The sequence below is a fragment of the Delphinus delphis genome, chromosome 2 (genome assembly GCF_949987515.2).
Source record: "Delphinus delphis chromosome 2, mDelDel1.2, whole genome shotgun sequence".
Taxonomy (NCBI): domain Eukaryota; kingdom Metazoa; phylum Chordata; class Mammalia; order Artiodactyla; family Delphinidae; genus Delphinus; species Delphinus delphis.
The window spans coordinates 101,169,511-101,195,878 of NC_082684.1; the positions used below are offsets into that span (position 1 = coordinate 101,169,511).

General features: G+C 52.3%; 1 protein-coding gene across 1 annotated transcript in view; it reads right to left on the reverse strand.

Moving 5' to 3' along the window:
• The window catches only part of RASGRF1 (Ras protein specific guanine nucleotide releasing factor 1), a 104,078-nt gene that overhangs the window by 68,859 nt on the left and 8,851 nt on the right, over positions 1-26,368 (reverse strand). The window contains exons 2-4 of the mRNA XM_060003597.1: positions 17,224-17,330; positions 8,832-8,979; positions 2,251-2,343 (exon numbers count right to left, since the gene is read on the reverse strand). Coding sequence (XP_059859580.1) covers positions 2,251-2,343; positions 8,832-8,979; positions 17,224-17,330 — 348 coding nt within the window. The remainder of the gene's footprint in view (positions 1-2,250; positions 2,344-8,831; positions 8,980-17,223; positions 17,331-26,368) is intronic.

The window sequence follows — 26,368 nt, forward strand, 5'->3', positions numbered from 1 at the left end:
ACCCCCAGGCCCTGCCCCGGCCCTCTGCACTTAAACCACATCCCCCAGGTTGCTTTGGCAACATCCTCCAAAGGAGGAAAAGTGTGGCCCTGAGTCCCCATCACGGGAGGGGGCTTGAGCACAGAGGGTTGCCAGGCTGTGCTGGGCATGGCTCACACCTCTTCTTGCCTAATGACTGGCCTGAAAGCCCCGAAGTTTCAATGAAAGCTCGTCTGGATAGAGGGCGATTATCAAATTCAGTGCGGCAAATTAGTTAATCTCATGCTTGGGCCTCATCGGCGCCCGCCTGGAGCCTCTCCTCTACCTCCGTGGGGAAATGAACACAGACACTTGACTTGCCCAACTTGGAGTCGGGCTGCTTGGCCTGGCCTCGTTCTGGCAAGAACTTGGGAAGGGCCTCAATTCACAGACACAGAGAACTGTTTTAAGATATGCACGCTTCCAACCAAGGCACCATGCAGCTCCCCACCATCCCTGCTGCTGAGCTGTGTGCAAGCTCAGGGGCTGCACAGGGAGGGCCCCAGGGCCCCAGGAGCAAGGGTGCTGGGCGGTGCTGGGGTGGGGGCACCTGGAGATCCAGGGGCCACCTGCCAAGGCACTCATCAAAATATTATCGGCTGCAAAGGGCACTGGCCATGCACAGCAGATGCAACCATCCGGGTGCAGACCTTTGGCCAGGGACGTCTGCCCTGGGGAGGAGAGGCCTGGCCTCAGCACGACAGATCTCCTTGAAGAGAGAAAGCTTTTCTGGATAAAGGAGGGCCTTGCTCTGAGGCCCCAGGAGGGTGAAAACAAAAGGAGGGAGGTGCATTTCAAGTGGTACTTAAAAAAATGTTCCAACCAGAATGGCTTTGCAAAACGGGCCGGGAAGCCCAGTGGGGCCATGGCAGAGAAGGCAGGCCAGTGCATCCCTGCCTGGGCGGGGCTTGGCTCAGACCCCAGGTGACACTGGTGGCAAATCCCAGTGTCCATGGGGGCCCGGCAGGTCCTATAGATCCTGAAGCCGGCTGGGTGGGCACTAATGGGAGAGCACCTGGCCTAGGGCCAGCAGTCACCACGTGCAGGAGGTGGGCCCGGGCTGTGAGACCTTCTGCTTTTCCAAGAGATCGTGTGTCCCAGTGACCAAGGATGTGGGCTCTGGAGCTTGGTGGCCAAGGTTTAAATGTCACTCTGCAAATACTTAGCTGTGTGACCTGGGGAAGTCACTTTGCCTTTCTGTGCCTCAGCAACCCCACATGTGAAACGCAGATAATAATAAAACCTCAGAGGGCTTTTAGTTAGGAACAGATTAATCTGCATAAATCTCCTAGAATAGTGTCTGGCACATGGAAAGTGCGTAATGAATGTTAGCTCTTCCTATTTTTGAGAAACCAGAAATACATATTTTTATGTGAAATGTTTAGCTTTTAAAGCACTGGCAACAAATTAAAAAGGGAAAAAAGAAACACCGTGTGGGCTAAGAACCCCAAACATGCTGGTAGGCTGAACTTGGCCTGTGGGATGCCAGTTAGCAGTTTTCTGGTCTGGATGGCGCTGGTGTCCTTTTACGCTCTCAACAAGGAGGATTTTCTGGTTTCGTGTGTTTTTCTTACGGTGAGTCAGGCTCCCCTGCTTCAAGTCTGGCAAGCTGCACACACAGACCATACTCTTCCTCTCCACATGCCCCTCCATGGGGTGGCCTATGGTGCTGGTCATTCTCTCTGCCACCGGGCAGCTTTCTCATACCTTCTGAGATGTTCCTCCTAGCCTCTAATAGTGTAAAACCAGTGGGGCCAGCTAAGGGGTGTCACAGAGGCCGGCTCCCATGTTGACGTCTGCCGGGGATGAAAGGAGGAGGTGTTTGCAGGACAGTAGCTGGGGGGAAGGCGGGCATGCAGGGCTGTGACAGTGGACGTGTGGCCTGGGGTCTCATTGAGGCTGCCCAGGGTTGTGAGGAAAGCTCTCGGCTGTGAGTCTCACAGCCTGGGTTCCTGCCCTGGCTCTATCTACTCTTTCATCTCTTGAGCCTTAGTGCTCCTATCTGTCAAATGGGCTGAACCACCCTACCTCACAGAGACAACCAGAAAACATGGCCCGACGAGGTGCTGGTCTGGGGTGAGGGGCTGTTGATTCTGCCTTTGGAGCGGAGGTGGGAGTGGCACGCCCGGGAGCAGTGGGACAGTAGGTGGACACTGCAGACCCTGGGCTGTGCCAGGGGGCTCTCTAAAGAGGGCCAGGGCAGATTTGCCAGCCCCGAGAGATGGTACAGACCTTCTTGATTTTCTTGATGTCACTGTCTTCGTCGTTGGGTGTGACAGTCTGGGTGGACTGGATGCGCTCATTGTCCTTGAGCAGGGATGCGATCTGCAATGGAAACACAGGTCAGCTGCAGGGGCCGCGCGGCACCAGCTGGTGGAAGCCCCACCCCTCCGGCTGCCACCAGGCGTGGTGTGGTGAGTGAGCGCCCTGCCACGTGCTCCCCAAGGACCAGTGGTACTGCAGCTCATGTCCTTTGCTCTGTGGGAGGTTTCGAGCCAGAAGTCGGTGAGTGAGCACCGGACCGGGACCCTGTCCACCTGGGTCCAGGGCAGCTGGGCTCTGACTCCGAGTGACCCTGGGCGAGGCACTCTCTGGGCTGCAGGCAACCCATCTGTAATCTGGGAGCTTTGGTCCAAATCTGTGATTCTCTTCCTTATTCCCTAAACCATCAGTCCCTTTACTTTCGAATTTTTTACTGTGGTAAAATATATATAACATAAAATTTACCATTTTAACCAATTTTAAGTGCATAGTTCAGTGGCGTCAAGTACATTCACATTGTTGTGCAACCGTTACCACCATCCGTCTCCAGAACTTTCTCAACTCCCCGAGCTCTGTACTCATTAAACCATAATGAGTTTAATGAGTTTAATAATGAGTTTAATGACTTCTCTGGCGGTCCGGCGGTTAAGGCTCTGCGTTTCCACTGCAGGGGGTGTGGGTCTGATCCCTGGTCAGGGAACTAAGATCCCGCATGCCACACGGTGCAGCCTAAACAAGACAAAACACACTGACTCCCCATCCCTCCTCCCTCAGCCCCTGGCACCCGCCCTTCTACTTTCTGTCTCTATGAATTTGACTCCTCTAGGGACCTCGCCTAAGTGGAATCAGACAGTATTTGTCTTTCTGTGGCTGGCTTATTTCACCAGCATAACATCCTCAAGGTTCACCCATGTCACAGCATGTGTCAGACTTTCCTTCTTTTTTAAGGCTGAGTAACATCCGTCGTATGTACAGACCCCATGTTGCCGTCCATTCATCCATCGGTGGGCACTTGGGTAGTCCCACTATTTTTTTCAAACAAAACCGTCCTGGAGCCCCAGCAGGACTTCAGATGAAAGCACTGCTGGCTTGGCTGTCCCGTCCTGGGACAACCCAGAAGCACTTCTCTGACTTGGAGCCCTCTTTGGAGCACAACCTGGAAACTGCTGGCCTAGAAAAATGGAAGAGCCCTGGAAACGAACGTTTGAGCTGATCTAAGAAACTCCGTTTGCCAGATCTCGGGATCAGAGAGGTCGGCCCAGCTGCCTGGTGACCAGGAGAAGGGGTGCCTTTAGCCATACTGTGGCTGGAGCCTCTGGCACCGCTCAGGTGGACGGGCCTGTGGTGTAGCCCCTGGGTGGGTTCCTTCCTGCCACCCCCGAGTCCACAAGTCTCTGCTGGGGGTCCTCCACAAGGCTCCCACGGCCTGCGGACTTTCCCGGGAAAATGCAGGCAATGCCTATGTATTCCATCGCGGCTGTGAGCTCTGTGGGCGAAGGACCACCCTGTTTCATTCATTCCTGGGCTGCCGGTGCTTACCATTCGGCGGACACTCAACATATATTTGTTGGCTACATAAGTAAGTAAGTTAAAGAAGGATCAGAGCAGGGACCTCCCTGGCTGGGAGTCCAGTGGTTGGGACTCCACGTTTCCATTTCAGGGGGCACGAGTTCCCTCCCTGGTCAGGGAACTAAGATCCCACGTGCCGCATAGCTCGGCAAAAAAATAAATAAATAAAAAATAATAAAAGAGGTTTCATTAAAAACATTTTTTTTCAAAAGGATCAGAAAAGCAGCAGCAACAAAAACCTCAACCACAGGAAAACACTGCAGTCATCAAGCCCCACACGTCTAAAGATAGCAGCTCAGGGGAATCCACAAAACACTGCCACAAAGCCAGAGCCCCTCGATCCTCTTCAGAGCACGTGGCTTTGTCCCCTCAAGGCCACTTGCTGAAGTGCAGAATGAATGGGCTCTCACGATTGAGCGAATTGAGCACTTTGAAAGCAAGATGGAAGAGTTACCCGCTCTCCACTTGCGGGTTGCTAAAATTACCCTGGCCTGTGCTTGGAGAGCGGCTGAAAATATCTGAGAAATATTCAGCACCGACATGGGCTTTTCTTTTTTCTCTCCCCCCCACCTTTTCTCTCTCCATTTTCTGGGAACATCTGCACATTAAAATAAAGGCTGATTCTTTGATCTGTATTCTAAAGGTCTAAGGAACGTGCGAGCACACACACACACACACACACACACAGAGGCAGGCTACTGGAGAGCTCAGAGATGCAAGGATGCCCAGTCAATGCCCACCTTTGGTCTGATGTTGTCACCTCCTTGCCAGTCTGCTTTCTTTGCCAGTTTTGAGATTTGCACACGGAAACCTTCTTTTTCTTTTGGATGGCAGTGTGTGTGTGTGTGTGTGTGTGTGTGTGTGTGTGTGTGTGGTCTGTATTTAAAACTGGCGCTTGTCTCAGAGAGAGGCATTCCAGGACATCTACTCAGCAGGGACCAGGGCAAAAAATAGATGCAATTAGGTCAGGTACTATGCTACGTGCACAGGCAGTGCCAGCCGCCTTGGAGTCTTTGTTTAAGGATCAGGCTTGGTGGGCAAAGCTCTAGAGGGTTGTGAGCCTGGGGACCCTGCAGAAGTCTTGGGCTACAGCCCATCCCTGCCAGGAGCCAGTGTCCGGTGAGCTCACGGAGGCAGCCTTTCTCTTACCCTGGCAGGTCTCTTCTGGAGATGGATTTCCCTTGGACCCTGGTTTGCTTGCTGGATGTTCAGGGTCTGCTCAGCTGACCCCTGTCAATGAAGGCCATACAGAGTGGGGACTTTGGCTCACACCCAACTTGCCAGCTAGAGTCCAGCTCCAGCTGTCTGACCTGGCTCAAAGCCTGGTGTCTCCGCTGGCCCCCGCCCACTGGCCACCCATGGTCTGGCCCCCTTGACCCATCAGAGGAAAACCCTGCTTGCCACACCCCTTTGAGGCATAGCGCATGGGCTTCTGCCCCATCCTGCTCCCCCCTCTGGAGACAGTGTCTTTCATCCAGAATGCATTTCGGCAGTGCAGTCATTGATAGTGGAATTAATCCAGGTTCCTTCCTTTTTATTAGCCTCCAAGGTTTTACTAACGATCTCTGTAGCTCTTGCTTTTCCTGCAGGTCTCTGTAGCTCTTGCCATGCAGCTCAGTTCTTTCTCCCTCCTTCTTGATCTCTTCTGGTCTCCTCCAAGCCCAGTGGGTGCCCATCTCTGTCTGCCTCTGTGCCAACACTGTCAGCGGATCCTGATGCAGTCTTTGGGTTGGGTACTGGTGAGACACAGCTCGCCACTGGTTAAGGTGGATGAGTCAGATCCCTTCCCAGGAGGATCTTCCAGCCTGAGAAGGGGGTCAGACCCCCAGAGAGGCAATTTATAATCGGACAAGGAGAGGCCAGAAGCGAGGTATGTACCTACTGCAATGGGAAGGTCTCACCATGAAAGCGGCAAGGGCTACCTGGAAGGAGTTTTGAAGGACAAAGAGCCCAACAGGTGGGCTACAGGATGGAGGGAATTTGAGAGGGGGTGTGTGAACAAAGGCACAGGTATGACAGGGTGTTGTGTGCCAGGGAGGCGGGGGCGAGGATGACAAGGGGGAGATGGGAAGCGGGACTCAAGGCATGCAGGGTGGGCCCTGGAGAGGGGGCCTGGGGAGGGGCTGCATGGGAGGGGTCACGGCCGTCCTTTCTTACTTCTCCCAGAGTAGTCCCCTCACTGACCTAGTTTATGAAGTGGGGTACCATGTTGAAGTTTGTTTGCAGAACGGATCCCATGGCTAAATTTTTTTTTCAATGTTTTTAGTTCTTTTTAGTTCTTTATTTATTTATTTAATTAATTTCTTTTTGGCTGTGTTGGGTCTTTGTTGCTGCACGTGGGCTTTCTCTAGTTGTGGCTAGCGGGGGCTACTCTTCGTTGCAGTGCGCAGGCTTCTCATCGCGGTGGCTTCTCTCATTGCGGAGCACAGGCTCTAGAGCGCAGGTTCAGTAGTTGTGGCACACAGACTTAGCTGCTCCACGACATGTGGGATTTTCCCAGACCAGGGCTCGAACCCGTGTCCCCTGCATCGGCAGGCGGATTCTTAACCCCTGCGCCACCAGGGAAGCCCTACATTTTTATTTAAACCCTGAACTAAAGATCTTTTCCATTTCTTCCAGTGTCAGCCGCCCAGGATCCTGAGTGCTTCCAAGCCAATAAAATATTACGACTACCTCTAAACTCCTATTTTGCCCTTTAGGGCCTGTCTTCACTCTCCAAATTTACTTCCCATCATAAATGGGAGGAAAACAGCTATTAAAACAATGAAATGGGGGAATTCCCTGGCGGTCCAGCGGTTAGGACTCCGCGTTTCCACTGCAGGGGTCGCTGGTTCCGTCCCTGGCCGGGGAACTAAGACCCTGCAAGCCGCATAAAGCGGCCAAAAAACCCCCAACCAACCAACCAACAAAACAATGAAATGGGCCAAACTGAGCATTCTGGGGGGGGGGGGGCGATTCTTCTCAGAGGTAGACATTCCCTTTGTTTTAGATGGTCCGTAGGGTCTTTGGGTTATGAAAGATGAAGCCTAACAGGGCTGTTTAGATGGGAGAAAAGAGACTAAGACAGAGGTGGATAGTTACGCCTGGTAAAGCTTTCTGCAGGCTTTTGTTTGGATGTGATCTCCTGTCACTTCCAGGGCTAGGGGTGGGGGCTACAGGGTTGGGAGTAGAAACAGGGCTGGATTCCTGGATGTGTGACCCGTGCAGGGCTCCAGGCTTAGAAGGGACCAACGCTTGCTTTAAAGCTCTGCTGCTGCTGCTTTGAGATTCTTAAGGGCCCTGCAGTTTTATTTTGCACCAGGTCCTGCACATTAGGAAAAAAGATGTAGACAATGGGATATCGGTAAACGCTTCATGACCAGCTCTCTGAAAGAAAACCTCTGACTGGTAGCACCTGCCAGTTTCCATGGTGTGGGCATTCCTATCTCAGCCCATTTGAAGCTACCAAAGGTTGAATAACTAGCTTGCAAAATTCTTGAAAACGTAACAACTGGTTCTTGCAAAGGTGATAGACAGCTGTTGCTGTCTTGAAATTCTTAAGAATCTTCTCTTTGAATTTGCGTTTTGTGAGTGAGTCTGATGGGACCATGGGGCACACCCCAGGGGCTTGGAGCCTCAGCTCATGCGTGTTCCTGTCTCCCTGCCTATTCCTTATACCCCGGCATCCTGGGACCCAGGCCTCTGCAACCCTCTGTCTGGGTGACAACGGGTCAAGTCAGCCCAGCAGACACATCTCACTGTCCGCCTCCACCCTCTGCAGGGCCTGGTGTAGGTACAGCGAAGGTGGGTCTTGTGCATACCTGTGGTGTCACAGGGCAGGGCGAGGAGACAACTGTCCTGCCCGGGCTGATACTGCCTGGTGCATTAAGTGGATGACTTGGCAAGGGTCCCTTGCCCACCTGAATCTAGATACTGAGTGCATCACGGCGCAGAGGTTAGGGGAGTTGGCAGTTGAAGTCGTCGGTGGCCTGCCCACGATGGGTGGAGGCCGTGGCGAGTGGGAAGGGGAGACTGACTTCCCCCACGCTGGCCAGGGCCTTGCATTTTCACCTTGCATCGGGCCCTGCAAATTATGCAGCTAACTCCGATTGCAGGGATCTGTGTTTTCATATGCCCCTCCTCGGCTCAGAGTCGCAGACCTTGTGTGAGGGAGCCAGATGGTTCTGAGCGCGCTGGTGAAGTGAGGGGGTGAGAGGCGATCAGATCACTGCGTGGTGGCGTGCACATCTGGGAAGGGGTGTCTAAGGGCTGAAAGCCAGCGCTTCCCAAGCTTTAATGTATTGGGTTGGCCGAAGAGTTTGTTCGGGATTTTCCGCCGATGTTACGGAAACACCTGTACGAACTCTTTGGCCAACCCATAAATGAGAATCTCCCGGGATGTGGTTAAAGTGCAGGTTCTGATTTGGGAGATCTGGGTGGGGCCCTAGGTTCTGCATTTCTCATGGGCTGCTGTTTCATGGACCACACGTTGAGTGGTGAAGTTCTAGAAGGCTTAACCTAGCAACGGCTCAGCCTCCGGACAGTTGTGAGAGGCAGAGGGAAGGGACCGCCTTGGAGCTGAGCCCGAGCCACAGTCTAAGGACCTACCAGCCACCCTCTGGCCCTGCCCTCACCCCCTCCGCCCGTGTGGCTGTCAGCAGAGTAACCAGGAACTCGCCCATAAATGATCTCACTTGATCCTCACAACCTTGTCAGCTAGGGAGAAACAGTCTGTTTTAAGGATGGAGGTGCAGAGAGGCTGGAGGACTTGCTCCAGGTTGCAGTTGGTAAGTGGCAGAGGTGGGCTTTGACCCCAGATCTGACCCCAGGACCTTCCCACTCTGCCAGCATCACTGACTTTAAGTTTGGAAGCTGGCACAGCCGTGGCTGGAGCGGGTCCCTCTTGCCCATCATGTGCTTCCCTGACCCCGCGGGAGCCCGAGTTTGAGGTCTGAGGCTCGGGCCCCCCGCCAGCCTCCTCCGCTCCCCAGGTGGTCGGTCACCTCTGCCTTCAGCCGTTCAATCTCAATCTCCCCATCCTCGATCTGCTGCCGCAGCTGCTTGGCCACCGTCTTCTCGGTCTCCACGATCTGCAGCAGGTGCAAGTACTTCTGCATCAATGCCTCGTGCTCCGTGGCCAGGGTCCGGTAGCTGTGGACAGAGGAACACGGCAGGTAAGCCACGGCCTCCTGGCCCCCTGGAGATCCAACCAGAAGTGGGGCTCCCCACAGACTGCACTTAGGAGAGGGTCCTGACTGCCAGACACAGTGCCCGAGGCCTTAGCCTGGCTGCTGTGCTGCTACCGATGGCTCTGGCCCCTTCCCCAGCTCCCGGCTCACACTCTGACATCTGGTTCCTCCACCTGGTCTTGTTCTCACCTTGCCCGACTGCCCTCACCCTCTGGGCCTTTGCGCAGACAGATCTTCTGTCTGAAACATGCCTCCTCCCTCCTCTCCCTGGGCTAGCTCCATCCTCTTTCCCAGAGTAGGTCCTAGTTGAAATGTCATTTCCCAGAAGTCTTCCCTCCCCCCTCCCGCCATAATGTGTAGGGTGTTCCTGCAGTACTCCCGGGGTGCTATTACCATAGCGCTGGCCAGACTGATTGGGGGTGTCCGGTTACTTTTGTTTCCTCAGGAGACCCTGCCTTCTCTGATGGCAGGGACTATGCCTGTGCTGCTTACTCCTGTCTGCCCAGGGCCTAGCCCAGTGAACATTTATTGCATGGATGCAACTGAGTGAATGGACGACACACAGAGGCGAGTCAGGCACAGACATTGCACTGGCTGGGAGACATCTGAAGAACCTGTGCAGTATACCTGGGTGCCAACTCATGCACCAAAGGCTGTTAGTGCTGTAGGAATCAGAAGAGGGGCCAGGCCAGCAACAAGGACCTGTAATCAGGGAAGACTTCCTGGAGGCGGAGCACTCTCTCCCACCAGAATCGGAATCTAGGTCTTTGGATTCCAAACCCAGTGCTCTGGGCACATGCCCATCCAAGGGCAGCCTCAGGTGGAAGGCCTGTGCTGGGGGTAATTAGCAATGGGGCTGGGTGTTTAGGTGGGGCCAGATCAGAGAGTACCCCAAAGGATCAGAGGGTAGAAGAAGTGGTCCCAGCCTTTGTGTAAATGAACACGTCTCAGATTTGCAGAGCATCATGACGAGGGGTAGGGCAGGCAGGTGGGACTTGGAAGATGAGCTGGGCCGGGGGCTGCCCAAGGTCACAGGCCTGGCTTCTCCCTGATACCCACAACACCTGCATTTGAAGGTGTCAGAGCTGGGGAGAAACCCGATTCTATAAATGGGGTCCAGTCTCAGAGGGCAGAGAGGCTGTGAAAGGGGATCTCCCCATTCCAGGGAGGGGTGCCCACCGGGGCAGGGGCAGGAGACTTGCAAGGCACAGATTCGGAGGGCAGGTTTATTGGTCTCTGGGAGTGTCTGCAACGAAGTCTGGGGGCCGAGGTCTCCAGTCCCCCCTCTCCCTGGCCCCCATCTTTCCTCTCCCTTTTTGCTTCAGCCCAGGACCACCAGATAGGATCTCATAAGATTCCCCTCTGCCCACATCCTGGGCTCCTCCTCGCGCTCACCCTCGTCTTCCTTCCTGTGTCCCCCTCTCGGCAGTGGGCAGCCCCCCGTTTCCCACCTTCCAACCTCAGCGGGGCCTTGAAACATTTCTGGTGTCCCTGCCAGCTCCCCACCCACCCCAGAGCTTCTGCCCCCTTCAACCTCATTCCTCACCACCCCCCACCCCCACCCCCAGTCCTCTGCAGGCGGTCCTGCTCTGACATCACAGCCTGCATGATGTGCAGTGCTGTTTCGTCACTTCCCGCCAGCCCCACGGCACGCCCACCCTCATCCTGTCTCAAGGGCAGCATCCCTGCTCGGACCTAATCTGCCCGGCTCAGCCCCAGCTCCCACACCCACCAGCTGAGGGACCTTGGAGAGGTCACTCAGCCTCTCTGTGCCTCAGTTTGCTTATCCATACAATGGGGATGATGGCAGTCCACACCCTGCAGAGTTGCCGTGAGGATGAAATCTGTGGACACACACGAAGCTCTGTGCGGTGTGCCAGTGCCGTGGTAACTACCATCTCCCTCCCCGCCACATCCCTAGCCCCCGACCCCTCCTCAGGATTTCTGTGCATCAGATTCTGCCTAATAGCTCCACTGGCTTTTTCTCCTCAGCATATGCGACGCCTCAAGTCACTCCCCACTTAGGATGAGGATGCGCCCTCGCCCTCCTCCACCCTCCCCTGAACTCCTGCCCCTCTCTTCCACCTTCAAGGTGAGGCTTGCTGGAAGAGCAACCGCACCCATCATCCCCATGTTCCCTCTTCCCCATTCACCCCTCAGCCCTCTGCGGGCTGGCATTCGGCCCCAGCACCCACAGGAACTGGGTCCCTCTCTGGGGTCACCAACCATCTCCCACTTACATGGAGGGGACACTTTTCAGTCTGGAATCTACTGACATGACCTTCCAGGTACCCTGGATGTGGCTAGTCAGGGGGGTGCCAGTTTAGGGACACTGGCTCTCGTCACAGACTCAGAAGCTGTGTTACACAAGTTCTTTAAGTCCCTGTGACCCTCATGGCAAAATGGGACAAGGATAGCTTCCCTACAAACCCCCAGGTTTGAGGTGAAGAGGTCAGGAGGCAGAGGGTGGGAAACAGCTTTGCTCTATGAAAGGGGCTGTGTAGCAAAGTGGTAGGCAGTGGTCCCCTGATGGTGTCAGAGAAGGAGGCTGCCCAGCTGTGCCCCGAAGGTGGGAGGGTGCGGCAGGGCAGGGAGAGAATTCTTCGGTCTGCAGTACTACTTGGTTAAAATGAGGATTTTTGTGCATCTCTTATTATAATGAATTTAAACCAGAATGATCAGGTTTTAATGTTTTCCCAACTTCCCAAGAGGCTTAATTGTCTTTACTTGCAAAGGAACTTCAACCGAGAGCATGAAGGAATCCATTTTCACACCACCTCATCTCTCCTCGCTCCAGGGGGTATGAAAATGCAGAGCCTTCAGTAGCTTGTTTTCAGCGATGGCACTCGCCCTGGTGCTTCAAAATGGGGAGCCGGAGTCTCATCTGCAGGACAATTAGGTCTGTTTGCACCTCCCTTTCTTCCCTTCACCGGCCCTCTCTGCCTGCCTCCCTCCCTCCCCACTCCGGCTCCCCCTGTTCTTCCTTCTTCTCCTTCCTCTCCCCCCTCTCATCAATACACCTCTTTGTGCAGCACTGTCTCTTTTTTAAATTTTTATTGAGTACAGTTGCTTTACAATGTTGTGTTAGTTTCTTGCTCAACAGCAAAGTGAATCAGCTATACGTATACATAGATCCCCACTTTTTTTAGAGTTCCTTCCCATGTAGGTCACCACAGAGAATTGAGTAGAGTTCCCTGTGCTCTACAGCAGGTCCTCGTTAGTTATCTATTTTATACGTAGTATCAATAGTGTATATGCGTCAATCCCAATCTCCCGGTTCTTCCTACCCCCCTTCTCCCCTTGGTATCCATACATTCGTTCTCTACGTCTGTGTCTCTATTTCTGCCTGCAAATAGGTTCATCTGTACCATTTTTCTAGATTCCACATATATGCGTTCATATAAGATATCTGTTTTTCTCTGTCTGACTTACTTCACTCTGTATGACAGTCTCTAGGTCCATCCACATCTCTGTGCAACACTGTCTTTATAGATGCACAGATTCGCAGGGCTGCAAGGATACTCGGGAATCACGAAAGGCCAACTGCCTCATTTTATAAATGAAGAAACTGAGGCCCAGAGAGGGGAAGTGAGTTGCCCCCAAATAACAGTCAAGGAGCGTCAAAGGTGGAGTCGGAATCAGGCTCCAGTCCCTGAAGAGGACTCCCACGTGGCTGTCTGGTTTGCATCTAGTTCTCCTCGCTGAGATGCAGGCCACAAGCCACACTCGCTGTTACATTTTATACATTGCCGTACATACGCATACCACAGGGGCATCCCAGAATACTAGACTATTATGCATATGGTGGGAGAGTACATTGTGTCTCTATACCTATTCATACACTACAGTGCTTATTTTTGTATATACCATGTATCTACTATGTATATGGAAATAAAAACTAAATTAGGTACATGCAAGCCTACCTACTACTCAATATTGCTGTGGAAGAGAGCCGGTCTCTCCCTTGACACACACACGTGCACGTACTCTCATGGTGCACACGATCTGAGGTTAAATAACGCTCAGAGCCTATCGTCTGTCCTTTGGTCACACAGCCGGCTGCCTAGGGAAGAGCCTGTGGCTTCTGTTGGCCCAGGAGGTGCCTGACAAGCTGCACCTGAGCCAGACTGGCTGGTGACAACTCTTCTAGGGAAGGGGACTCTGTTTCCCTTACTGGTGACCATCACTGTGACCCCCGTCCCAGCCCTATAGGCCCAAAGGAGGACATTCCTCTGAGGCCAGTGGGTTGACTCAGACCCCTGGGCTTGACCAGGGAAGACAAACCATGTCCAACTGGCACGTCCCCCTGGCTTCCTAAAGGATGGTGAGTTCCGAGAGGTTTTTGTTCAAAGGTAGGTGGTGTCGGGCTTCCCTGGTGGCGCAGTGGTTGAGAGTCCGCCTGCCGATGCAGGGGACACGGGTTCGTGCCCCGGTCCGGGAAGATCCCACATGCCGCGGAGCGGCTGGGCCCGTGAGCCACAACTACTGAGCCTGCCCGTCTGGAGCCTGTGCTCCGCAGCGGGAGAGGCCACAACAGTGAGAGGCCCACGTACCGCAAAAAAAAAAAAAAAAAAAACCCAAAAAACCCCATATGATTAGGATTTTATGGGCTACTTGGAACCAATTTCCAGTTTAGTGAGTTGCTTAAAGAATCATTGTCCCCTCTCTGTGGCAGACAGAATTCTAAGATAGCCCCAAGTTTCCTGCCCTGGTTTCGAAGCCCTGCATAATCTCTGGGATGATGACTATGATGCGTTTTATTCCTCTTACTAGGCTATACTATGCAGCATAGCTGACCTTAACACAGGGAGATTCTCTAGGTGGGCCTGACCCAATCACATGAGCCTTTGAAAATGGAGAGTTTTCTCTGGCTGGTTACAGAAGGGGAGGTCAGAGATTTGGGGCTGGAGAAGGGTTTGGTGAGCCGTTGTTGGCTTAAGGATGGCGGGGACCACGGGGCAAGGAAGGCAGGACCTCGTGGAGCTGAGAGCCATCCCTAGCTGACGGCTAGCAGGGAAACAGGGACACCAGTCCTACAAGGAACTGACTTTTGCCAACGACAGGAGTGAGCTTGGAAACAGAGATTTCTCCAGAACCTCGAGGTAAGAGTCCCGCTTGACTGACTCCTTGATTTCAGCCCATGGGTCTCTGTGCAGAGACCACAGCCGAGCCCAGACTTCCGACCTACAAAACTGAGCAATGGGTGTGGTTTTAAGCTGCTAAGTTTGTGGGTTTTTTTTTTCGGCCGCACCACAATGGCGTGTGGGATTTTAGTTCCCTGACCAGGGACTGAACCCACGCCCCCTGCAGTGGGAGCATGGAGTCTTAACCCCTGGACCTCCAGGGGAGTCCCTTAAGCTGCTAAGTTTGTGATAATTTGTTCTGTAGCAGTAGAGAACTAAAACACTCTAATAGATAGAATTTATTTTAAAAATTTGAGGATTAATGCCCATATAATGGAAAGCACAGACCTTAAATAAACAGTTTGATCCATGTAGATAAATGCATACACCCTAATCGAGATAAAGGAAATTCCCATCAACCCAGGGAGTTCCCTCGTGCCCCTTCCCTGTCAATCCCCATCCCACAAGCAACTACTGTTTGGATTTCTATCACCACAGTTGAGTTCTGCCTGTTTTAGACTTTCATATAACAGGAATCAGGCAGCACGTGCTACTTTGTGTCTGGCTCTTTTTACGCAGCCTATCGACTTTGAAATTCATCTGTTTTGTTACATATTTATGTGTATATATATATAATATATATTTAATAGATCTTTATTGGAGTATAATTGCTTCACAATACTGTGTTAGTTTCTGTTGTACAGCAAAGTGAACCAGCCATATGCATACATATGTCCCCATATCCCCTCCCTCTTGAGCCTCCCTCCCATTGGGTTCCTTTTTATTACTGAGCGGCATTCCATCGCATGGATGTATTAAGATTCCTTTCTACATCTGTCTGTTGATAGACACCTTGGTTATTTCTAGTTTTGGGACTATTGTGCAAAAAGCTGCTAAGGACATTTGCATACACGATTTTTTGTAGATGTTTTTCGTTTCTCTTAGATGAATACTAAGAAGTGTAACTGCTGGGTCACAGAGTAGGTGTATGTTTCACTTTTAAAGGAAATGCCTAACAATTTTTCAAAGTGGTTGAACCACTTTATGCTCCCACTAGCATCATGTGATTTATGGTTACTCCACCCCCTCTCCAATTTTGCTACTGTCATTTTTTTTCAATTCAGCCCTTGTAGATTCTACAGGTAGTGGTATCTCATTGTCTCTAGAAAATTTTGGTGTGAATTGATTTTCGAAGTCAAGGTAGTCCTGGTTATCCAGAATATACACCAAATTAGAATTCTATAATACCTCAACACTTGCAAAGCCCCGCCACATAAATCATTTCATTTGCTTCTCAAAACAGCCCTGCTATTGGTTCTAGTTTAGTGCGGGGAGCCTGAGGTCCAACTGCTTTTCCTGAATCTGGGTTCTTCCTGCTTGATTCCATTCTCCACAATGCCAGCAGTTTCCACTCCAAACCATAGCTCTGATCATCCTGGTATAAAACCTTTGATGGTTTCCCACTGTTCACAGAGGAGAGCTCAAACATCTCAGCTGGGTATTCAAGATCGTTCTGATCTGGTTCCAGTCCAATGTCCAACATCACCAGCCTTCTGACATCCAAACTTTGTCTCTTCATTTTTCTTGGAATTGTCTTTCCTAGATCACTGCCTTTATTTAAGGCTTTTTGGGGGCTGGTGGAGGGGCTGACGTGCCCATAGCATGACATGCCCTATTTCCAGATCCCCCAGATTCCCCCATTTCCCTGAAGATGTCTCCTGTGGTGCCTTGTACTTAACACGGCCTTCATGCACCGGAGCTGTTTGTACATCTGTTTAGTGTCTTCCTGACTAGGCTGGGGTAGCCCTGGGGGAATACCTGTGTTGCGTCCATCCCTGTCTGCCCAGTACCACACTCAGAGCCTGACTCTGTTGATTCATAGGTGAGAACCTAGTCTCCATTAGCTAGACTGGACACTCCTTGAGGATAGGGGTGGAGGTGGCTTGACCTCAGGGTCAAGGTCAGTGCTATAGCCATAATAAATGGTTTCTGGTCAGCTGGCTTGATCCAAGGCTCAAGGAAGGGCTCTGGTATCCATCTATCTATATCCATCTTCACCTGATGGATCCATCATCTACCCATCAACATTCATCTACCCATCATTGATTTATCATCCACCCATCCATCCGTCCTTCACATATACTTTCAACACTCATCCATTTATCATTCATTTACCCTCTATTGATCCATCATTCACCTTCCACATATAAACTCAACATCCAACCTCTATCCATTCATTCATCTTTGCATTCTTCCCATCTACACTGCTGAGAACTTGTCTATACCTTTATAAGGCCCTGGGGATGCAAAGAATCCTACTTAGTCCCTGCCCCGAGGAGCTTACACTTTACTGGAGAGTAGACACAGGAACACACCATTATCCAGTCAGCCAGAAAGATCTACTGCTCAAAGGGGTGAGTCTGGGTGTCCATCCCACCTGACAGTACTTAGCTTTGCCAGGGGATTGTTAGCTTGGGGGCCACACCCTAGCCCACAAGCCCATCATTTCCCCAAGACCCAGGAAGACTCAACGCAGCTTGGAGCCCCCATTTTCTCTGCAGCATACACTCTCCTTTTGCTTTTCTCCCCACCTGGCCCAGTGAATCCCTCCAGAAAGGGGTACACATTGTTGGGAATGAAGGGACGAGCAGGTCTAGAATCCCTGAACATCTGAGCTCAGAGAGGTTTACAGAATTTCAGTTTACAGATGAGAAAACCAAGGCCCGGAGAAAAGACAGGACTAGTCCATTCCTGCCGCATCCGGGTTAGAACCCTGGTGGTCTTAGCCTTTGGTGGCTATAAAGCCCTGTAATCCAACCAAATTGTACTCAGTTCTCCTAGTATGAAAAAAAGGAGCTCATCTGGTTGAAGGGGGCAGGAGGCTGTAACGCTGCACCTCAGGGCCCTTGGTTCCCTGTGCACCCCAGGGAGGCACGTCCCAGAGCTCCGGGGCTCTAAGGGCGGGCCTGTCAAGATGCCCTTCTTACAGCTTCCATCCTCCCCCCATCTCCTCCTCCTCCATGCCTTCCCCTCCTGGGGTTTGAGTCTGCTCAGGACGGGGCCTTCGGGTGGGCGAGACATACCTGGCGTGAGCGATGGCTGCCACCCACTCGTCACAATCCCTGGCGTCCTCTGTCCTCAGCTCCAAGGCTTTCTGGTTCTCGTGGCTGAAGTTAACCGTGAAATAGTGCTGCACCAAGAAGAAGACAGCTCCGATTACCAGGGCGATCGGCACGGAACCGGCAGCGTCTCCCGTTAACGATCTGGCCATTCTGCAAAGTGCTCATTGCCACATCTGCTAGGCAAGGATTCATTACTCGTGATCATCGGAACGCCATTCTGTTTAGCGGCTTCAAGCTCTCTATTAAGGCAGGCTTTGTACCATGTAACAGAACCTACGCTTAGGCTATTGTAAGAAGGAAGGAAACCCCACAAAGTCCTATTTACCAACAAACTGCAAAAAAGCCACTTTTAAACCATCAGGTATGCTGGGAGAAAGGCAGAGAAAACACACCAAGAGAACATCCCCTTTGGGGACCTGGTATCAATTCAGGGCAGCATGCATTTAATTCACTCCACACAAATGTTTCAACACACTCTTCTAGGTCCTGGAGTTAGAGCAATGAACAGATAGACCCGAGCAGAGCCCACTGGAAGCCAGCTCGTGTTGGGTGCAGTGACCGACTTAGAGCTGCTCAAACGTGGGGTCTGCTGCCCGAGCTCCCAGGGAAGCAGAGGAGCCAACGAGAGACACACATCTGTAATATCGTTCTATGAATGAATACGTGTAAAGCTCTTAGAACAATGCCTGAAATCTAGTAAGTACAAGTGTTTGCTATAATGAACACAGTGCAACGATCATTACTGTCATGGAGGTAAGAAAAAAGGGCCCAGAGAAAGCCAGCCACTGATTCAGCCCAGGGAAAGCAGAAGGCCTTCCCAGAGGATGAGGCGTTGGTTGGTCCAGGTTTTATTTCAGTTGATGGAATCGAGAGCGTACGGCGTGCTTGCGGGTAGGAGGGGCCGTGCGGTGGGGTTAAGGATGCCAGGGAGGAGGCTGGGCAGGGGGCGGGGCCTGGGTGGTGGAGCTGAGTGGCGGGATGGGGTGGAGGAGAGTAGAAAGCCCAGGTTTCCGGCTGGAGCAACTAGGTGGGTGGGGATGCCATAGACTGGGGGAGGCATGGGCAGGATAAAGGGCAGGTGTCGGGGGTCAGGGGTGGGGGGTGGACATGCAGACCCTGTGTGCCTGTAGGCCACAGTCTCTGCGGGCTGCAGACAGGGGTCGGGGGTGTCAGCCTCGGGGCGGAGAGGAAAGCTGGCTCAGCCAGAGAGAAGGGTGCACAGGCAAAGTGCTGGGGGCCCCACCTGCGGAGGCCTCCTGGGTCTGGTTCTGGTGAAACTAGGAGGAGAGAGGCAGGCAGTGAGGTGCAGAGAGGGCCCCCGAGGCCTGCCCATTCAGAAGATGCACCGCAGGCCGCGGTGCGGTCTTGTGTCAGTGGGCGCTGTCCCTTGTCCCTCCGTCCCTTGGGGCCCAGGCAGCAGGGAACAGCAGGATGGAGCACGTAAACTTGTTTTTAGCTTCCGCTGACATGACTGTCTTTCTGTTAATTGTCGTTCTTGGTGGCAGCCAGAAGTGTGTGTGTGTGTGTGGTGTGTTTTGCAGAGTCAAGGTCTCTCACTTCTTTCCTAGGAAGCAGATAACTGGCTGTCCTCCCCCTGCGAGGGAGCAGGTGAAAGCCCGAGCTGCGGTGGCCACCTCTGCACTTTCCCCATCTCTCGAGAGGTGGTGAACACGCAGATGCTTGTTTCCCATGATCTCTTTTATTCCCATATTCACCAGGTGGAACAGGTCTTATTACCTGTTTACTGCAGAGAAACCTGAGGTGCAGAAAAGTGAAGCCGCTTGCCTGAGCCCACATGGCTGGAAAGAAGAGAAGCCGGAATAACACACCTTCCCTGGGTACCTACTGTCCACTCAGATCTTGGAGCTCCACTGCCAGCAACTGCCTGAGGATCTCACAAGGCTGGTGGTCTAGCAGGTGAATGGGGTGTTTCTGGGGGTTCTGGGGAAATGCTATCAATAGCCATCATTTCTAGGGATGAACAGTGACCCTGGGTACCATCAGAGCTCTTGAGACAGCCCCATCACCTCAGCTGGTGTTGGATCAGAGCTCTGACAGACCCCAGGTCACCCTTGAAAGCTGAACCACCCCTGGGCTTTCCCAGAGTTACAAGGATGTGTCGAGGCCAGAGGTGAACCATTGCAGAGCGGCAGAGTGGACACCAGGCTCAAACTGGGGCCACTAGAGCGGCTGTGATGAGACCAGGACCACACCTTGGGCATTCTGCCCAACCAGAACTCCCTCAAAGCTTCTCGGAGTCTGGCAGACTCACTGAGAACAATACGTGGGCCTCAGCATGACCATGGGACAAGAGCTTAGCCATGTTTGCCAAAACGATGTGACCATATGGGCTCATGTGGGTGCTGGCTGGACCCCTCTGCAGAACAGAAGCATTGTTCTGGAGTCAGCCCTGGGGCACTCTAGAACTCTCCAGTCAAGACAGAGCCACATCTGAGGCCTCCCTGGGACATTGATCAGGACTCACACACTATATGTGATCAAGGATGTGGGATAAATTCAGAAATAAACCCAGGGGCCTCCTCCAGGAACCCACATTTCAAATGTGGAATCCTGACAGGCCCAACTAGAGTTGTTGGAACATATCTGGAAATCCAACAGAAGCAGAAACCACCAATGGACCATCCCTGGCTTCATTAAAGAAGAAGCAAGACTTGGTGAAATTACTCCTGGAGCCTCACCAGGTCTGCAGGGATGGGCCCAGAGCTCCACCTGGGGCCTCCCCAGAGCTTCCCTGGACCTGAAGTGAGAGGTGGATACCTTGACTTGGGGCTCCACCAGGAGTCCCAAGATGGATCCCGAAACCCTCTAAGCATCAACATCAGACCCCTAGAACGATCTCAAACGACTCCAGGAGCCGTACCAGGTTCAGGGCAGAGCCTGGGGCTTCACCTGGGCTGCTAAGCATCTCCACCAGCGGGTCTCAACCCTGACTGTACATTGGGCTCCGCTGTCACTAGTCTGGGTGTGGCCTGTGCGCCCCTTGGTGATCCTAATGTGTGGTCAAGGTGGAGAGCCACTCGCTGGTCTAGACCTTCACCTGAGGCCTCAGCAGGTTAAGAGGGATTGATCCAGAAACTACACCTGGGACTACCAAACTCCTAGGAAGGGACTCAGAAATCACACCTGGGGTTGTGCCGAGACCAGAGTCATGTCCGGGTCCTTATCTTGGCTGGAGGAAACCTTCTAGAAGCACACCTGTGGCCTCATCTGGGTTCGAGGTACTAGACTTAGAACTGGGGCCTCACCAGGCTGCGATCCTGGACTTCAGCTCATGCCTGGTCCCCAGGATGCCCTCTCTCTGCCCTGTATCACCTGACCACTAACTGAATGCTGCTGCCCCATGCCTGTGTGGGCTGATCTACGCCCCCTCCTGCCTCAGGTGGGCCTTTGTTTCCAAAGTCCCAAGTGCCTGTACGGTAATAAACTTCTATCTAGCACAGCTAAAGCAGACCTGAGCCTCTGCGGGCTGGGGAGGTAGGCTTGGAACCCTGCCTGCTTGGCCTTCTCCTTGCCTCCTGCCTGTCCCAGCCGGCTGGCCGGGCTGCGGCACCTCCACAGGATAGAGAACATTGGGAAACCACTGACAGGTACGGTGACCAACCATCCCAGTTTGCCTGGGACTGAGGTGTTTCCGCGGGTACAGGACTTTCAGCGCTAAGACCAAGACACCCGAGCAAACTGGGGTGCTTGGTCACCCTACAAAAGGTGGAGGAGGTGGAAGTCCCAGCAGCCGGGTCTGGGTCTGGCTCTGTTGCTCAGAGCCAGGGATTCTGGGCAACCTCTGCATCTCCCTCTGGCCAATGGGCATGACACTAACACTTGCCTTGGTCTGCTACACACAAGTGGCCTCAATCATGAAAAATCAAGTTCTCTCCACCTTTAACTCTCTACCTGAATGATATCTCATTCGTGAATTCAACCCATATTTTTCAGTCCCCACCGTAACCCAGACACTGTCCACCTCATGGTAATCAATGACACACACGAAAGCCCACGATGCTGAATGCTTTCTGCAAGGCACGGGCACTCCACACCATCGGGTCTTAGTGTATCTCTTTCCTGCTCCTTCTAGACTGTCAAATGTGCTGCCCCCGTCCTTCCCCATCAAAGCCATTATCAGCTTGTAGTGATTTTTTTTTCCCGCTTTTGGGACGTCATGTGGCATGCGGGATCTTCATGCCCCGACCAGGGATGGAACCTGCGCCCCCTGCAATGGAAGCTCAGAGTCTTAACCACTGGACCGTCAAGGAAGTCCTGTAATGCCTTTCTACTGTCTTTCCTACCACAGCAGAGAGTCTCAATCTGGGGTGCACATTAGGGATACCTGGGAACCCCTAAGAGGGAGCAATGTCTGCAGCAGAAGCACCTCTTCCCCTCCCCCCATCCCCCCATGTTCTCCTAGAGATGCACGGTCCTGGAGCCGATACCTGGAGTAGCCATAGACACTACGCAGCCAGGAGTTCCCAGTTATTTGGAAGTGACACAGACAGACCACATGAATGAGCTGTGTGTGCTGAACTCTAAGCACAAATGACAAAGGAGGAAGTGGAAGTGTCTCAGAGAAAAGCGGAGATGGGAGACCTGGTAACTAGAGTGGGAGTTGGGGAAGGTGGAGCGGAGAGACATGGTTCCTGGTCCAGGCCTTGGAAACCCGGACACATGGTTTCTCCTTGGGTTCCGTTAATTATCACTGTAACTATTCCAAGAGTCCTCCTTAAGCAAAAACCTTAAGCTGCTTTGAATGGGCTCCTGTTCCTTTCAAATAAATGATTCCTGACCAGGAATATCCCCAGAGCCTGGCACTGTTCCTCGGCCTGGGCATGGAATAGCCTTCATTTCTTGAATGGGTGACCGAATGCATTTGTCAGCATGGCATGGGAGCCCGGCTTATTCATTAATTGATTAACAGCAAAAGCCGTAAAGCAGGTGGCACTGAATCTGCTTCTCAGGCCTGGGCAGTGAGCTGGCTGGAAGGGTGTGGGCACTGGCTTTTCATGAACGAGGCTTATATCTCTTCAGGGAGAGGAGGCCCACTCACCTCATAAAGGCACTGAACAGTCCTGCAATGTAGGACCTTCTTCCAGAACTTATCCCACCACGGAACACTTTTGTTTTCATTTTTGGGAAGATCTACCAACATTCCAGAAAACCAGTGTTCCGGGGACTTTGGGACCCTGGAGTTGTGGCACATACCAGGCTTTGGAGTCGCCTGGGTTTAAATTTATTATTTATTATTTAGCTTCGGTGTCTCCAGCGTGTCTCTTCACTTCTGTGGACTTGTTTTCTCTTTCACACAAAGGGGAGGCTCTTACCCATCTCACAGGGTTCTGTAAAACAGATGATGTTGTCAAAGCTCCTGGTTCATAAAAGGGCTCATGATGGTTTTTAAAGTAACTGAATCATTTGCAAAGTCCAAGAGATGGGTCTAATCAACCTATCCGTGGGCAATTACTAGGAAAACCACATACATGTGCATTCACATGCCCGTGTACAAACAGCGTTCCCCCGAACATTCATGTTCGTCGGAATCTGTCAAGAAGACCTTATGTGAAAATATGTGGAATCTAAAAAAAATGGTATAAATGAACCTATTTACAAAACAGAAACAGAGTCACAGATGTAGGAAACAAACTTACGGTTACAAGGGGGGACAGGTTGGGGGGGGATAAATTGGGAGACTGGGATTGACATATACACACTACTATGTATAAGACAGATAACCAACAAGGACCTACTGTATAGCACAGGGAACTCTACCCAATACTCTGTAATGACCTATAAGGAAAAAGAATCTAAAAAAGAGTGGATATATGTATATGTGTAACTGACTCACTTTGCTGTACACCTGAAACTAACACAACATTGTAAATGAATTCTACTCGAACACAAATTTAAGAAAAAGACCTTCTTTGAAAATAGGGTCTTTACAGATGTAATCAAGGTAAGATGAAGTCATACCAGATTCATAAGAAGAGGCCTTAATATATAAAAAGAGGGAAATGTGGACACAGGCACACAGGGGAGAAAGCCATGTGAAGAGGGAGGCAGAGACTGGAGAGATGTGTCTACAAGGCAAGGAACACCGAGGACTGCTGGCAGCCATCAGGAGCTACAAGAGGCAAGGAAAGGTTCTTCCCTCCAGACTTCAGAGGGACCATGGCCCTGTAGGCATCTTGGTTTCAGACTTCTAGCCTCTGGAGCTGTGAGAGAATAAATTCCTGTTGTTTTAAACTAACCCCCCTCAAAAAAACAAAACCAAACCAATCCATATGCACGTGCACACACCCAGGAGGCATGGGAGAGGCTTAGGAACTGGAGTCAAAGCTGTGCCAAGATCAAAGGATGACGGCGAATCAGCAATTCGCGGCATTCCTTCCATCACCTTCGGCTCCCATTTCTTTCCCATTTCTGATATTCAGTTGGTCACCAGGGTCTCTGCTCTGGATATCTCTGGAACTCTGCCTTCTGCCAAACTCACTGCTTGCTTCCAGGCTCCCTCATCTCCCACCCGGGCCACTGTCCCCTGTGGTCTCCCTGCCCCTGGTCTTGCCCCCTTCTGATTCATCCTGTTTGACCAGAATCCAGACCCACTGTCCTGTCTGGGCCCCTGCTTGCTGTCTCCTCCAAGAGGGAGGTGGGCTGGGGTCAGCTGCAGGATGGATGCCATCACTCTCAGCCAACCCCACCCCTTCCACTTAGTAGGTCCACTCTGGCGGCCTGGTCAGGCAGGGTCAGCTTCTCCCCCACTGGGTCCTGGCTCCTTCCTCCTGGTCCATCTTTGGGACCACAGTCCCAGCTGGTCCTGGCCTGGCAGTCCTCTCTGCTCGACGCTCCCGAAGTCCCAGTGCAGAGGGGACGGTGCCAGAGGGAACCTGAAGGGGCCTCAGCGGTGTGTGTGTGTGTGTGTGTGTGTGTGTGTGTGTGTGTGTGTGTGTGTGTGTGTGTGTGTGTGTGTGTGTGTGTGCGCGCGCTCTGGCTGCAGTCCATCTCTCCCTCTATAAGGGGCTATCCATCCAGGCTCCCCGTCACCTGAGGTCCCTGTCCACCTCTCACCGCTGAGATCCCAGGGGAAGCCTGTCTGCTCTCTGGCTCTCGCAGGAGAGATCCCGCTCTTACCTGGGCCAGGCCACCCTGGGAGTGTGTTCTGCCCTCTCTCAGGGCTTCTGCAGCACCGTGCACGGTTCTCAGCGTTGCTCCCTCCCCGCTCTGGCTGCACCAGCCTCATGCTGGCCACACAGCGGGGCTTCACTGGGCACAGTATGTCCCAAATGGCCCTGCTCAACAGAAGTGTTGGCTTCGAGCAGCCCCACTGGTGCTCCCACACCAATCCAGAAAAGACCCACCTATCCTGCCCTATGGCTGTGGCTCAGCTGGTATGGCTCCGCACAGGGTCTGGACACCCCACTTCATGACATTCTTGCCCCCTGCTCTGAGTGGCCTCGCTTCACCGACCTCTGCCTCTGGGTTCTCAAGTCTTGGCCTTCCCAGGGCCTGGTTACTGCACCGTGACCTCTGCTCTGACCCGGGGATGAGCGCCTGTCTCAGACCCCCATCTCCTATGGGCTCCTGAGAGTCCCAGGGCTGAGAGCTGCTGCCGGGGACCGACCTCCTAGACACCTTATCACTCGCTTGCTTCTACTCCCTGCCTGCCCCCTGGGGACAGGAACAGAGGTGGGAGGAGAGACAGGAATGTCAGAGCTGAAGAGCCCAGTGAAAGTCCCTCCCTCCCAGAGTCAGCCTTGAACTAGGCAGTGCTTGACCAGTGGCCTGGGGGACTGTGTCATCCTCCAAGCTTCTGCTGCTGAATGGTCTGTGTTTCCATGTACATTACTCCAGACCCCATGAGCCACAGCCACAGATGTCATGCTTGGCTGGTCCTGCACGAACACCTTTCAATCTGTCATCACAAGTCAACAAGCCTGCCCTTCCCCCTCCCACCAACAGCCTCTCTAGATGTTTGCTGAAAGAAGGAATGAATTCCAGTCTGGACATGTCTGCCTTTCACCTTCTGTTAGAAATGACCTATGCACAAAGGTGTTTATTAATTGCAGCTCTGTTTGTAATTAACAAAAGACTATATATTACCCAAATGTCCCTCGAGAGATTAGCTAAATAAACTACAGCACATCCACACAGTGGAATACTATGCAGCTGTAAAAAAGGACGAGGACGATCCATATACTTATAGAGAATGATCTCCACAACATAGTGAGAAAAACAGGTGTAGAATAGTGTTTGTAGTATGCTACCACTTGTATAATTATACAGATGCGCATATATATGGCCATAGAGCGATACATCTTTGCATATATTTGCATATATAATGCATATATTTGCATATATAATGTCTCTGGAAGAATGCATAAGCAACTGGTAACATCAAAATCCTTTGGAGAGGAGAACTGGATTGCCGGGGTCAGCAGCAGAAACGAGCATTGTCAACGTACACTTCTTTGTAACTTCTGAATGTCGAACCATGGTAATATATTACCAATTCTAAAATTTTATCTACCTACTTATTTATTTTTGGCCATGCCACGTGGCATGTGGGGATCTTAGTTCCCTGACCAGGGATCAAACCTGTGCCCCTGGCATTGACAGCATGGAGTTTTAAACACTGGATCTCCAAGGAAGTCCCAATTCTAAAATTTTAAAATAAAAGGCAGTGGCTGTTTGAGAGGCCCAGCCGGCCATCCACTCCCCAGGTTCTCCAACCTGCACCCTGCACTCCTGGTCACCAGGACACTCCTCTTTCGGACCCCAGCGGTCCAGCGTACTGGAGAGTGATCTCCACCAAACATGCTTAGCCTGCCCTGAGAGCCCACGGGAGCCACTGATGGGGTGGGCCCCTGTTCTTGCAGTGATTCTGCCCTGGAGATCGTCATCACTTCCCCACTGGTCCCCCTTATGAAAGCCCCTGGATATACAAGTGCTCATGCTTGAGGAACTGTACCACGTCTTTCCAGGAGGCAATGGGTGTCCCATAACCAGCTTGTTTCCCTTTTCTGTCCAGGCTACCAGGAAGTTCTCAGATGTAATTACTTACTTGCCTCTCCTCACCTGTGCCCACACCGTACGGGCTCTC